Consider the following 15,521-nt stretch of genomic DNA (forward strand, 5'->3'; position numbering starts at 1 on the left):
GAGCCCTTTTGTCCCCCAGCCGCTGTCTGTGGAGGTGCTGCCAGCAGAGGGCGCCGGTCCCACCAGCGCAAGGGCCAGGCAGGCGGGCTCCACCGCAAAGGTGGAAAGTTTTCTGTGGCAGGAAGTATAAACTAGTATCTGGGGGAATGTGTCATGAGACTGGAGGAGAGTATGATTTGTTAAGAGATTAATGGCAAGCTCGTGGCCTTCACCCCAACAGCAGAGCCAAGATTTTTATTTTTGCATAGGGACAACGCAGTGTAGTAAAAACAGAAAAAAAAACAAAAAACAGAGATGACGTGGCATCATTCCTGGCAAGTCACTTACCTCCTCTGGGCCCCAGTGTAGTGGTCTGTACAGGAGGAGTAATAACTGGACCTTCCTCATAGGATTCAGATAAAGAATCAGTTAGGGGCTGCACACAGAGCCCTCAGGACAGTAGCCTGGCCAGTGGTAAACATGCAACTGTGCATATGGGCCCCAACTAACTGGGTGGCTCTGGGGGTGTGTTTCCTGCCTTCCACGGGAATCAGTTTTCTCCTCTATAAAGGAAAAGGCTTTGACTAGCCCAGTGTGTTTTAACTTTTTCGAGCGGAAAGAGCTTTGAGAAGCTGGTGAATGCTTTGGATTAGCAAGTCCAGAAAAATGCACATACGCCCCTCCCCCCAACATGTGTAAACGGTTTCAAGGGGCTCCTGAGACCCATGGAGTGGACTCAGGTTGATGGTTCCTGGACTTGCCTCTTCTAACACTGATATTCTAGGTCTCTGAGACTCTCCTGATTCCTGATTCATGTCTTCATGGAAAAAGAAAGGTTTGAAGAAAAAGGAAAGGCAGGGTCCTTCCCCCACTCTGTGTGTCTCTCTTTCCCTAAGGACAGAAGTGAGTATTTGTCATTTCTCAAAGATAATGGGTAAAGCTCTTCTTTTCTTTCATTCCCTCCTTTTTTTGTGGGGGGCACTCTTTTTGCTATCAGCCTTGTTTACCTTTTGTTTTACTTCCATCTGCGGTCTAGGTCCTAGTAACACGATCCCAGGTCAGTTCTATAGATGAAAGCCAGATTAAGGAATTGAGAAAACAAAGGAAGGGGACTTCCCTGGTGGCACAGTGGTTAAGAATCTGCCTGCCAACGCAGGGGACACGGGTTCGTGCCCCGGTCCGGGAAGATCCCACATGCCGCGGAGCAACTAACCCTGTGCGCCACAACTACTGAGTCTGTGCTCTGGAGCCCGTGAGCCACAACTACTGAGCCCATGTGCCACAACTGCTGAAGCCCGTCCGCCTAGAGCCCGTGCTCCGCAACAAGAGAAGCCACCGCAATGAGAAGCCCGCACACCGCAACGAAGAGTAGTCCGCGCTCGCCACAAGTAGAGAAAGCCTGTGCACAGCAATGAAGACCCAACGCAGCCAAAAATGAACAAATAAATTAATTAAAAACAAAAGAAAGTGTGGTTAATGTGTTCTTGCTGGTGTTCTTAGGTGTGTGTACCTGTGTGCTTGCTTTGGGATATTCTGTCATTTTTCTACAGATGCTGTATCAGAGGCTCAGAGAGGTTAAATGTATTGGCTAATGTCACACAGCTTTCAGAAGGGATCATGCATTCAACCAGTAGAAATGAAATTTATTAAGTCTATGTGCTGGGCTCTGGGTATAGGAATAGGGTGGTGAACAAAATAATTATAAGTTTCACGGTCATGGTATCTCCCTTGCAATGCGAAGAGGGATGGTGGCAGGGGCAAAAAGCGGGTAGGGCATTAAGAGGTACAAACCACTATGTATAAAATAAGATATAAGGATATATTGTGTAACACAAGGAATACAGCCAATATTTTATAATAACTGTAAAAATATTGAATCACAACATTGCATACCTGAAACCAGTAACATATTGTAAATTGACTACACTTTAATTTTAAAAAAGGAAAAAAATAGGTTTCTCTCCCACGGAGTTTTCCAGTCCAGTGGGGGAGACAGAAGCCAAAATTTCTGTAAATTCTCTGTCTCATTGGTGATAGGTTCGGTGGAGGATGTGAATGGGGAGGAGCTGAAGTAGTAAACGAAGGCGGATGGGCAGTCAGTCAGCAAAGGGCTCTCCGAGGAGGAGGTGGCATTTATATAGAGAAGCAAGTAGCCTTTGGAAGAGTTGGGCAGTGGGGAGAGTGCTCCAGGCAGAGACGAAGCCACAACTACTGAGATGAAAAAGAATTCGGTTAAAAAAAAAAAGAATTCGGTTTATTTGAGGGACTAAAATTTGGCCAGCGATGCTGGTGCATACTGGATGAGGGGAAAGGCGACAGCAAATGAGGCTGGCGAGGTGGGCAGGAGCCAGATCACCCGAGCGTCTGTGGGCTGTGCTACAGAGTTCAGGTTTCACTACAAGCGGTATGGAGTCATAGAAGCATTTTAAGCTAGCAAGGAACAAATCCAACTTGTGTTCTGAAAATCTGTTTGGTACAGAGTCAAAAGCTGAGACGTAAGAAGATATTATAAAGGAAATTATTCAGATAAGAATTATTGGGGACTTTCCTGGAAGTCCAGTGGTTAAGACTCTGTGCTTCCAATGCAGGGGGCGCGGGTTCAAACCCCAGTCGGGGAAGTAAGATCTAAGATTCCCATATGCCGCACAGTGTGGCCCCCCCAAAAAATAGACTACTAGAAAATTTTGGGACTTCCCTCATGATCCAGTGGTTAAGACTCTGCCCTCCCAAGGCAGGGGGCCTGGGCTCGATCCCTGGTCGGGGAACTAGATCCCGCATGCATGCCACAACTAAGAGTCTGCATGCTGCAACTAAAAGAGCCCGTGTGCCACAACTAAGACCCGGCACAGCCAAATAAATAAATAAATAAATATTTTTTAAAAAAAAGAATTATTATCCCAGTGGTACTCAAAGGGATTGGTATCACCCCTTGAGATGTTTCAGAAATTTGGGAGACATTTTGGGTTGACAAAATAATTGGTGCTGGGCTCTGCTGGTATTGAATGGGCGGGGCCCAGGGATACTAATCATCCTACAGTGAGCGAGCTACTCCTCAACGATGAGGAATCGTACAACCCACCTGATTTTTGAATATTCCCACAAGATATGAACGGAGGTAGAAAAAACTGCTGGTGATTAACCGAGTCTAGCTCCTAAATCTTTTTTACATATACACGATAAGCGTGTTTGGCACTTTTCCAGGGAAATCAAGGAAACTCTGTTACCAAGATTGGTTTACGGTTTCAGTAAATTACTGATACTTGGGTTTTTGAGCCCCCGTCCTCTGCAGGGGACTTTGTCACCTGCACAGTGACTCTCCATACAGGAAAAGTAAAGACTCCTTCCTTGCGTCTTCAGTACAGCTGTGGTTGAATCTTTACATTTTGAAACTATTATAATTTCCCTTTTATGTATCTTTTATATTATGTCACTGTGCTGATTTTAAAATTGTTAGGGTGTCGGTTTGTTAAATTATATAATACTTTTGCTTCACGATAGACAGGGTATGGCACATCCTTGCTCTCAAGGGTGTCTGGGGCTCATGGTGTGGAGAACTCCTGACCTATCTTCTGCAATGCACACAGATTTAAAGAGGGGAAACTGAGGCTTGGCGAGGTTGGGGGTCTTGCCCAAGGTCACACAATCAATGAAGAGTAGAGCCAGGGGGTTTCCCTGGTGGCGCAGTGGTTGAGAGTCCGCCTGCCGATGCAGGGGACACGGGTTCGTGCCCCGGTCCGGGCAGATCCCACATGCAGCTGAGCGGCTGGGCCCGTGAGCCATGGCCGCTGAGCCTGCGCGTCCGGAGCCTGTGCTCCGCAACGGAAGAGGCCACGGCAGTGAGAGGCCCGTGTACCGAAAAAAAAAAAAGAGTAGAGCCAGGGAGTCAAACCTCGAACCTGGGCTTATCAGAAATTGGCAATACTGCCTCTCGGGACCCGGGGACTCCGGCCCTCCACAGCTTCTTGTGATGGGGATCACTTACCCGTCCCAGTTCCTTGTCCTCCAAGGCCAGGACTCCTGTGCTTTCTGTGAACAGCTTCACCTTCACAGCGGGCAGTGCGTGGGTCGTAGAGAAGTCACCCTGGGTGCCCCAGCTGCAGACAGAATCAGAGAGGTCAGTGCGGAGACCTCCGCCTTGACAACGCTAAACTTAGCCCCGCCTTCTTCCTGGGTCGGGTGAATGCAGGGTTAACCCGAGGCATCTAGGCATTGAGGCAGCAAGGCATGCTGGCTGTCACATCCCCCTCCCCTCCCAAGCTGCCAGAATGACAAAAAGTGTTAATTATCTTGTTAGGCAAATGCAAGACAGATGCTCAGAAAGTTGCCAGGGGTCTTCACAGAGCACTAGAAGGAATCACTTGGAATTAGCATGAAATAGAGTTGGTGAGAAATTTGCCCCACGCATTTGCTATCCCTACAAACTATTCCAGGGTAACCACTAATATTTCCTTGTAGCCTTTCCAAGAATCCCTAGTTCTTGGAAACCGCTGTTCTAGATTTTGAGATGGAGCCTCATTCGGCAGGAGCTAACACCTGACTTTACAATGAGACCTCAATAGTAGTGGGAAGGGAGGGAGCCCCATTTCCACTGGCATTCAAAGTTATGTTGAATAGAGCAATGGATGAAGCTTAGTTTAGCCCTGTTAAAGAGGAACAAAGGTCGAAGGATGCGATGTGGGAAACGCCCTTCCCCACTCACTGGTCTCTGAGAATCACAGTAGATCTCCCAAGAGGAGAGCCTGGCCTACCTAGCATCTGGGTAGAGTCCCAGTCTGAGCTGACATGAGCCCCTGATGGGCCCCTCAGATGTGATCTTTTCATCATGATTCTTACGGAGTCATCTCCATCCACTCTGTACCTGAAATCAGCATGATCTTCAGGAAGTATCAACTGGATTGCGTTAAGCCCCTGCCCTAAACCCTTCCACGGCACCTGTTCCATTGCACTGGGCACAATCCAGACCCCTTGGTGTGGTCTCCCACTCATCCACTCGAGTGTCATGGGCCTCCTGATTGTGCTACCTCAGAGCTGTTGCATGCACAGTTCCTTCTGTTGGCAATGCTTCTCCCCACCCTTCTCTTCACCCGCTACCTCTCTGGGGCTCAGGCAGAGCTGAGAACATGTCCCTTGATCTCCCAGCCTCAATTTTGTTCCAGTGTCAAACTCTCTTGAACATACTGCTTAATTTTCTGTCCTAGCAATCATCGGATTTGTCATGATTGATTTACTTACATGATTGTTTAACAGCTAAATCCTCTAGTATTCTGTAAGCTCCATAAGGGCATGGACTGTGTGTTTTGTTTATATTGCATTACCACAGTACTTAGCACACAGAAGACACTTAATAAATATTTGTTGAATAAATAAATCGTGCCAACATATATTCTTTTACAGAACTAGGAAACGGGAATAGATATAATTTTGTATAGAAACGTTTTTTTTTTTCACTTTGCCTACGTAATGGCCAATTTCCATATTCTAAGTTACTCATTTGATATTATTTTTAATGACTATGTTACACCTGATGGATGCATCATAATTTATTTAACCATTGTTCTATTATTGAGATTGGGCTGGACATTACTTTTTAATTTCATCTCTATTTCCTTGGGAAGTGGAGAGTCAGATGGGAGATCGTTTCTTCGTTCATTTGTCAACAAACATGATGGTGCTCCTTCGGTGCTGCAGGAACTGTGCTCATTGGTGAAAACTTTCAAGGCTTGGGACACCTGTTCCCAAAATGCTTTCCACACAGTTGGTGACTGTCCTCCTACCATCTGGGAAAAGGAGCGCAAATCACATGGCTTCTTGCCCACTCTGGGTGTCCCTATTCACTTTTTCTTCTGGCCAATTTAATCACTGCCGTTCTCATGGGCCTTTCCTTGATTAATAGCAGGCTTGACTATTTTACTCTGTGTTCATTGGCTGTTTGTATTTCCTCTTTTGTAAATGATGGAAGCCTGACTTCTAGTGTCAAGGTTGCACTCACTCGAATAAATCCCATTAACTAAACTCAAAGACCTGAGGACTCTAGACTGTGGGTAAGAGAGCACCAGAAGGAGATAAGGGGGTGCCCAGCTCCATGGGGATCCAAGTGTGCAAGAACCACTGAGAAAGCACAACACTCGCAAGAGAGAAAGGGGGAGGACACGGAGAGAACGTGAGGCAGGGCGGGAAACAACAGGTTTCAAACACAACAGCGACGGGTGAGATGTACACATGGAAGCTCCTAATTTTGGACATCAGCCACAGCAGCAAGCTCCTAGGATAGGGGAACCCTTGTCCTAGCAAAGGCAACGTGACAAGGCATAAGGTTTTGAACCCAGCATTCTTAGTTCAAATCCTGATGAGTCACTTACAAACTGCAGGACTTGGGGCAAGTTAATTAACATCCCTGAACCTCAGTTTCCTGAGCTATAAAATAATATCATTTCACAGGATACTTATAAAGAGTAAATAGCAGCAGGCTTGGAACAGCATAAGAGTCCCCCAGATTTTGGCTACCTTCCCTTCCCCAAATGAGGATACACAAGATGTATTCTAGTAACAGTGATAATCACTTATATTTTGCGTTATCCATTCAACACGTATTTGTTAAGCACCTACTGAGTATCTGACGCTTTGCTGGGCAAGCAAGATGGACATTACCCTTCCTATTACACAGGGTAAGAGGTAAAACAGTTCATATTGTACCCATTTCACAGATGAGAAAACTGAGAAAGAACCTCAAGACCTTGTCCATTTTATTCCAGGGAACTGTGATCAAGCTGGGCTGGAACACAAACCTCTTAATTCCCAGTTTATAGCTCTTGCTGCTATTACTGTCATGATGGTCAATAACACACATGACCAATGATTAACAATTTTGGCAAAAAACATGATCATTGCTTTACTGTTCATGGTTACTTGTGCTATGAGTCTCTTTGGGCATTTGTCATGCTTGGTCATGGAGATAAGGAAGATTCCTGCCGGAAACAAAGAGAGTTCTGGAATGAGATGCTCTAACACTAAGCCATAAAGAGGCCTTAATCGCAGGTCCCTGGGAATTTCCCACACTGGATCCCTGTGACACCGTCCTTGAAACTGGTTTGTAGGGATTTTCTGGCCTGTTCTGTGGGCACGAACCCAGTCTGCCTGAACCCCTGCGGCTACCCAAGGATGCTCAGCTCAAAATGTGTTCAACGTGACTCAGACCGTGGGGCAGGGCGAGGGCTCTGAGACCCCATCAGCTGGATGGAGTTGAAGCCACTGGAGGCTGCCCTGACAACCCCTGTGCATTTGGACAGTGAGTTGCTTTTCCTTTCCACCAGGCCTGCAGCTGTGCTCTTGGCTTCCTACCATGACCCTTGGCTCACCTCAAGTTGCTAGGTCGCTACTGAATCCCAATTTACCCACCAGATTTCAAGATGGCTACCTGGCCCAGTGGAGCAAGCAAAAAAAGAAAGCCTAATCAGGACCAGCTACGTCATTCTCAGGGCCCAGTGCAAAACGAAAATGTGGGCTCCTTGTTCAAAAAGCAGGAAAAAGTGCCATTCAAGATACTAAAATACAGTGTTTTCCTTTCTCTGAGGATTTCCTTTGCTCAAACACATGCTCATTATTCCATCAGACCCCACTTAACTGACTCGAGCTCAATGATCAAATAATTAAGAATGTCATGACGGCAACGCGGAGCATGAAACCAAATGGCCTGAGCGTGGGACCTGTGCGGCCCCAGCGGTCGCAAGCTCGTGAATCGGGCTCTGAGCCCAAGGCCACCCAGTCTGTTTAGCGTGGCCAGAGGATGGGCCATGCAGGGGAGGTCGCTACAGTCACAGGACTCTGTGAAAACCACTCCTGCCTTCTTTTGGTCAATGCTTTCTATTCATAGGAGCCCCAGGGAGATTTAGTTATCAGCACTTTCCCTGCCCCTGTCCCCTTTGGGAAAAAAATCATGAAAATGTCCACTTTTTGTCTTTTTCCGGCCATGGAAAGACCTGACTATAACAAAAACAGCTAATATTTCTTCAGAGCTTCCTATGTGCCAGGCACACATTCCCATCTCCAAAATGTTAAGATGGTCATACGTGTATTTTGTCCTTTTAAGCCCTCTTGGCCATCCTGTGAAATGCTTATAACTACCACCCCCATAGTTACAGATGAGGAAATTGAGGCTCAGAGAGCAGGTTAGTCATGTGTCCAAGGTCACAGGGAGCAAAGGGCAATCTGACTCCACAACCCAAACTCTTAGCCATGCCGCCACGTTGCCTTGCGCCCAAATGCCTCAACTTGCTCCTCTGTGTCTGGATCCAGTGAGTATCAATTACCTCCGGAACTCAACTGGAAAGTTCTGTTTCAAAACGGATGGGACTCTGGGCTGCTCTAGATTTATTTCACACGCTCAATATACTTCACAGAGCACTACGTAACCTGCAGACAAATCAGTCCGTGGTGGAACCTTGGCCTTTTGGTGGAGCCACGTAATAATGAATGAATCTATTTCTCATTGTCGCCTTCTCCTCTGCTCATTTCTTTTCCTTTGCTGAGCACTGGCTGTGGCTATTTAAATGAATATCTCTTTTAAAAGTTTCCCAGGACTGAAATAAAATTTTGCTTTGACTTGAAAAGACCAGAGGTTGATAGTATTATGGCAAGGAGCAGTTGGGAAGGTTAACTAACTTCTCTCTGAACATAAAGTACCTAAAGTCAAGTGGGTGAGGTGTCTCACTTCCCTGATCTTATCGTATCTGCTGCTACGCTCACACTGTACAGCTAGCTCACAAAAGCACTAAAAATAGTCACCAATTATCCAGTGCTTATGGTCTGCCAGGCCCTGGGCTGAGGGCTTTTCATGGGTTATCTCATGTAATCCTTCTGACAGTTCTGCAAGATATATCCTGATTATCCCCACTTTATCAATGGAGAAACTAGGACTTGGAGAGGTTAAGTAACTGGGCCAGGGTTTCAAGCTATCACAGAGCTGGGCTTCAAACTCAGAGTTTCTGACCTGAAAGCCCATGCATTAAACCATAGAGCTTTACTGCTTCTCTGTAACTCATAACACAGTATTAGAGTGTAGTGTGACAATTATGTGTGTGTGTATCTGGCTCTCTCTCTAGATGGTTAATACCCTGGGGCAAGGAGCATAGTGTATGTGTGTGTGTGTGTGTGTGTGTGTGTGTGTGTGTGTGTGTGTTAAATCTACTGTACCAAGCACAGGGCGGCACACAATAAATATTTGTTTAATGACTAGGAAGATGTGACAAATTCAGAATACTTATGTCACCAGATTCAGGGGATTGTGGAGAGATGCCACACAGGAAATATCCAAGAGTGTGACTGTCCCCTTTAAGCCAAAGTGAGGGTTTATCTCCTTGAGGATCAGATGTTTTGTCAGAGCACACCAACTCTGAAGTGTACAGAGTGGCTGGCAGCATGAAGAGGGGACCCAGACGACATAGCAGCAAGGACGGCATTCTGAGGAGCAGGGCGTAGGTCTTTGAAGGTCAAGGAGTGGTTAGCTCATGAGGCCAAGAGCTGGAAGAAATGTGGATGCTGACAGTATAATGTTGGAAAGCACCGCTGAGTTACAAAATGAGCTACTGTTATTATTTTTGCTCTTTTCAACCAGAAGCAACACAGGCACAGACTACGGAACTGCAGTCACCCACAGTGGCACCTCCAAAAATGAAGGAACGTGTATTGACACATGTGTGCTCATTCCAAATCAAATACCTTTTGCAAGAGGCTGGAGAACAAAGAGAAGAACAGTCCAGCTGACGAACCTACATGTGCACATGGTGTTGGATGAAGCTCTGACTTCCACTGCTGAGGGCTCAGACCTCTACTATGCCCTGCATTTAGAAAACACTTCCTGAATGTCTACGACGTGCAAATCACTGTGTTAGGTGCTGCTGTGGACCCAAAGATGCATGAGATATCAGCGCTGCCCTTATGGATGTGATATTCTACTTAGGGTGATGTCACGTCCAGAAATGATAACAGTTGTTAGGTGTGAGCTGAAGCCTTGGCTTTCACATCTGTAACTGGGGATAAGAATAGTACTGACCCCAGAGAGTCGATGGAAGGATAAGTAGGACATAAACTATTGCATATACAGTGTTCAACACAATACCCAGCATGTGGAAAGCACCAAAGAAAGTAAGTCTTTCATTTTAGGATTATAGACCAGGGGTTGGTAAACTGAGGTCTGTGAGTCAAGTGTGGCTGACTACATGCTCATGTATGGCTGATGAACTAAGAATGTTTTTTTTTACATTTTTAAGTGACTGAAAATAATTAAAAGAAGAGTAATATTTTGGGACACATGAAAATTACATGAAATTCAAATTTCAATGCCCATCAATAAAGTTTTATTAGGACACAGCTATGCCCATCTATTTATTGATACAAATCACCTTTTGCACTTCAAAAGCAGAGGTGAGCAGTTACGACAGAGACCTTATGGCCAACAAGCCTCAATTATTTACTTTCTGGTCCTTTACTGAAAATGTCTGCTGACCCCTGCTATATACACAGTTAAATCGCCGGCTCATGGGAGTACTTTTGTTTTCATTAGCAGATGAGAAGTACGTATGCTCACCAGAGCGCAGCCACAAAGATAAACTGTAAACATGCACTTACAAGGAGAGCTCACCCCATGGCGATTCAATGTGCTGCTCTAAATTCTTCCTGGAGCTCTTGCTAGCACTCTTGGTGTACTGGAAAACCGGGGACTGTGTATCACAGCATTTCAGACACGTGGTGCCCAAATGCTGCTTCCAGATCCACTTGAGCTGGCTGACTCATTCAGTCACACTACATCATTATTAATATCAAATAATAAACAAGAGTAACAGATAATTCATATTTGGGGGAGGGTGTAGGTGATTTTTAAAGTCACAGCACACTATTTCTCCGAACCTGTTCCATAGGGCCACTGCTTTGAAAGTGAATACTTTGATCTGGGGGAGAAAATAAGGGAGAGGGATGTGCTTGGGTGGAGGGGGGGAGAAATCTACGGGCAAAGCAACCTTCTACTGTGTGTTTGGCGAGCATCTGCTCCATCTCAGTCACAGCTCTGTTTACTATTTAAAGCCTCTTATTTGCGGAAGCCTCCTCAGACCATATGTTATCAACAAATGTTGCTAATCAAATACACACAGTAATTTTCATCAGAATTTCCCCCACCCCCCCATGAACAAAAAACAAACATTTTCCACAAAGGGAATATACCTCCCAAATGACAGTAAACATCCACTGCAAACCTTTGACAACAGAGTGATATTTACGAATGCGTATGTGACTAAGCCAAGAACACATCCACTTCAGGCAAACGAGGACCCTTGGAGAACTGGATTTTGTGCAGTTTGGTGTTGGGGGATGATGTCATTAGTTGCCATGGCGATGCTCAGCATAAGGTCATCATTCATGCCACGGAGACTGGATTTGCATTTATTCAAGGTATATGGCTCATGCGAGCTGGGGGTTAGATCGGTGTGGTTCGTAAAACTAACTTCCAGCTTTAACAAGGGAGGAGTGTCATTTCGGGGAATAAAAGTCCCTTGGTCCCGTTGCTAAGAGGGAAAGTTAGTAATTGCCTGGAGACAACCACATTAAAATCTGTTGGCCTGCCTTTCAGGCAGACGGCATGATATTCTACATCAAGCGAATCAATTGTACCATCGCAGTGTGTTTCATGCAAACTCATGGACAGGATGTGATTCGGGCCCTTTAATGTACTAGAAAAGCTAAACTACCTCTTCTCTACATAAATGAGGCGTTTGCTTTGTAAAAATCGGGTTGTCTGGGAGGTGGAGGGATGGAGGCTCCAATCTGCCTATCTGACATTTCCACTGGAAGAGCTCCTCTCCAGGAATTGGAAATCAAATGTGCTCAAATCTCAGCTTTAGTGTTCTCCCTGCACATCTGCTCCTCTCAGGTTTTCCCAGCTTAGTCACAGGAACTGCCATCCACCCAGAAAAGAAAGGTTAGAAGTGCCAGGAAGAGGGTGGGTGGTATATTTACGTAGCGTGGACAGTCAGAACTTTACCCAGAAGCAAGTACTTCTGGATGTGGTTTCTTGTTTGTCTCCTCCTACTAGAATGTAAACTCCTCAAGGGCAGGGATCTGTGTCTGTTTCCCTGCTATGTCTGAGGATGGCTGTATCCCCAGCACCTAGGGCAGTGCCTGTCACATGGCACATGTCCAACAAGCGTTTACTGAAGAAATGAATTCAATGAATTGTGATTTTCTCCACAGACGTATGCACATTTGGAAATGAGATTCAAGTTGAAAGCGAAATTGAACCACGGTGGCTTCTCCTGGACTTACATTCTTTGGCATGGTTAAAGAGGAAGTACAGGAACATTCTATACTATAAACTTTATAAGGGCAGGGACCAAGCCCACCACTGTTGTAGTCCAACGTTTAGCTCTGCCCAGTGCAGAAGAAGCACTTGATAAATGCCTGTTGAATGAAGGCCAGAGGAAATCAAATATAGGAGATCTGTGCATCAATCCTAATTTTCTCATTAGCTATGCGACCTTGGACAAACCACTGGTAGGGTCTCAATTTACTTATCTCTATAATAGGGGTAGGGAAGCAAATATATTGATATTTTCTGTCCTAAAGACAAAAGCCTGGGTATTTGATTTCTAGCATTTCCTTTTGGTTCCTCCTTAGAGTTTTCATCACTCAGCTTATATTACCCTTCTGTTCTTATATGTTGTCTACTTTTTTTTCTTTTTGCCATTAGATACCTTAACATATTAATCAGAGTTGATTTAAATTCCCAGTCTGATAATTCCAACATCTCTACCATACCTGTCTCTTCAAACTGTGTTTTTTGTCTTTTCATCACTTTTGTTGGAAGTGACATGTGGGGCAAATGGAACCCCTTATGGCTCCAGGAGCCATTTCTTCTCCCAGTTCTCTGTTCCAGGAGGCTATGATTCTCTGTATCCGTTTGTCTATCTCTCTAAATCTGCGGGCAGCGGTTTGCCCTGTGACCTAAAATTCTCTGATGGATCTAAGAAGAGTTGCTGATTTTCCATTTGTTCAGCCTTTTTCTTGTTGTGAGGACAAAAACCACGCCTTCCAAGCTCTTTACATGCCAGACCGGAAACCAGAAATCCACTGGAGCCTGGACTTGTCAAGATCCCATCCAGCTCTGAGAGCTTAGACTCTATTCTTCACTGGAGGTTGACTCGTAAGAATATATATAAATGGTCAAGAAGAAAATCTAAATGGGAAACCCAAGGTTGGAGCTAAGTAATAGAATGGTGTGGGACTAGGGTGCACGGGGTGGGATGTGGTGCTTGTACAGTGGGTGGGGTGGGCCTGGGGTTGGGCATCACGGGGTACATCATGAAGATGACAGCACCTCACGTGGCTTGACAGGGTTGCCTTCGCTGGAATGGAGTTTATAGCTTGGCCTAAAGACATCCTCTGTCATTATGAAAGGCGGTGAGTTTTTGTCATTGGAAATGATGGCTGTCTCCCCATTCTGAGGTTCTCCTGCATCTCCATCACCTAGCTGCCTTCCTCTAATCATCTGTTTATTCCAAGTTCCTAAGGACCGTTAGAGAAAAGGAATTGTTCACTGCATGGTGGACATCAAAAAGGCACTCGCAGGAGGTTGCTGGGGACATATTCATTCACTTTCTTCTCTCTGTGACTCAGTCAACCAACGCCTGTTTAATTTCCCCCACTGGGCTTTTTCCTATAATTGTTCTTGTAACCTGGGCCTTATTATTAGGGTTGCAACCTGTGATTTTCATAAACAACTAGGAGGTGCTCTAGTTGACTGTGTCTTTAGAACTTCAACCTGCCTTAGGACACCTCACAGGCTCTAGAAAGCTCACGGTATACAGTCAGAGAGGCTATACCTGTCAGGAAACCTGGCCAGGGCAATTACAGAATGCAATGCAAACCCCTTCGCATTCCAGCCAGTTCTACTAAGAGCATGAACCAAATGAGGAGAAACAACTGGGGGACACAGAGCAACAGACTCAGAGTTGACAGGAGCCCTGAAGATCACTGTGGCCAAGCTCCTCATTTACAAATGAGGAAGCTGGTGCAGTGGGGATGAATTCTGGAGTCAGCCTGTTTAATTTTTATCATTTCACAGCTTTATTTTCTCAGACAAATTTATTAGCCTCTCAGATCTCAGTTTTCATGTTTATGAAATGGGCACATTAACAGTATCTACCGTATAGGGCTTTCTATCTGCCTGTCCCCCAATTAAATGACAGAAGCACTGAGTACAATGTAAGTTCTTAACAAAGGGCAGCCTGCATTATCCAGGGGGGTTCAGGATTAAGGGAGCAGGCTCGGGAGTCTAGCAGCCTGGATTCTACACCCAGCTGTGCCACTGTCTACCCGAGTGATTTTAAGCAGCTGACTGAATGTCTTGTGGCCTCTATTTTCTTACCTGTAAAATGGGATGCTAATAGTGCTTCCCTCTTAGCATACCTCTTGTTAGAATTCGGTGTGAAAATGCTACCCAGCCCGGTCATCAATAAAGCCCTCCGTAACTATTCAGGACATCTGAGAGATACAGAACAACTTAGTCCAGGTGACAGCACTAGAATCAAACATCAAGATGTGAGCTGACCTTGTAAGTGCTTTCAAAACCATCTGAGTAGTGGCTTTTGCGTTTTCTCAGTCTGGGTAAAATAAAATTGGGACTTGAATTTGGGTTGATTTTTGGGGGCAGCTATGGCAAAGGGATTCTCACTTTCTCTCAAAGTGCCTGAAACATTTCCTCTCACCCCCATCCCGCCTCTCATCCTTCACTGGCCTTTTCTTGACCCTGGCAGGTATATCAGAGTATTACTCAAAGAGATTCACCTTCTCCTGCCTTCTCCAGGAGAAAAGTTTTCTTCCTGCCCCACTGGTATTAGCCTTGTCCATGTGACTACTTGCTTTGGTCTCCTTCTGGGCAGAGCACATATAATCCCCAAATCTGACTTTGAAATTACCCAGGTGGCTTCCTCGGCCAATGAGGTATTAGCAGATGTAATGGAAGCAGAGGCTTGAAATGTGCTTGAACGCTCGGGCTTCTTCTCCTGAGCCTCTGTCATCACCATCAGCAGAACTTCCTCCAGGTAGCTGTGGATGCTTCAGCCTGGATCCCACAATGGTCTACATGGAGCAGGCCTGAGCCCAAGCCACAGTGCAGAGCCAAGGCCAACCAGACCCACCACGTGAAGCACAGCCACCCAGCTGAGCCTGGCCTGATTTGCAGATAAGTGAATGAAATAAATGACTGTGGTTTTAAGCCACTGAGTTTTGAGACAGTCTGTTACACAGCAATAACTAACTGATACAGTGCCTTTATCTGGTGCCTGATCACATCATCCCGGTGCTACTCCATATGGTGTAGATTGGTCTGGAGCCCTCAGCTAGAAGAGCACATACTGGAGAGCTCAGACCCATCTCACAGTCCTTTCATATTTTTAAAAAGTCTATTGCAGTCACGCAATAAACACCCGCCTAATAACCTTGTTGGTTTGAAAAAATAGTTCCCAGCTCGTATGTCCTCATAAAACAACCTCCCT

General features: G+C 45.6%; 1 protein-coding gene across 1 annotated transcript in view; it reads right to left on the reverse strand.

The window, feature by feature from the left end:
• CADPS (calcium dependent secretion activator) overlaps positions 1-15,521 on the reverse strand; it is a gene marked incomplete at its 5' end in the record, with an annotated part of 468,533 nt that overhangs the window by 191,987 nt on the left and 261,025 nt on the right. The window contains one exon of the mRNA XM_024746317.1: positions 3,962-4,073. Coding sequence (XP_024602085.1) covers positions 3,962-4,073 — 112 coding nt within the window. The remainder of the gene's footprint in view (positions 1-3,961; positions 4,074-15,521) is intronic.

The sequence above is a fragment of the Neophocaena asiaeorientalis genome, unplaced genomic scaffold (assembly GCF_003031525.2).
Source record: "Neophocaena asiaeorientalis asiaeorientalis breed wild unplaced genomic scaffold, Neophocaena_asiaeorientalis_V1.1 scaffold251, whole genome shotgun sequence".
Taxonomy (NCBI): domain Eukaryota; kingdom Metazoa; phylum Chordata; class Mammalia; order Artiodactyla; family Phocoenidae; genus Neophocaena; species Neophocaena asiaeorientalis.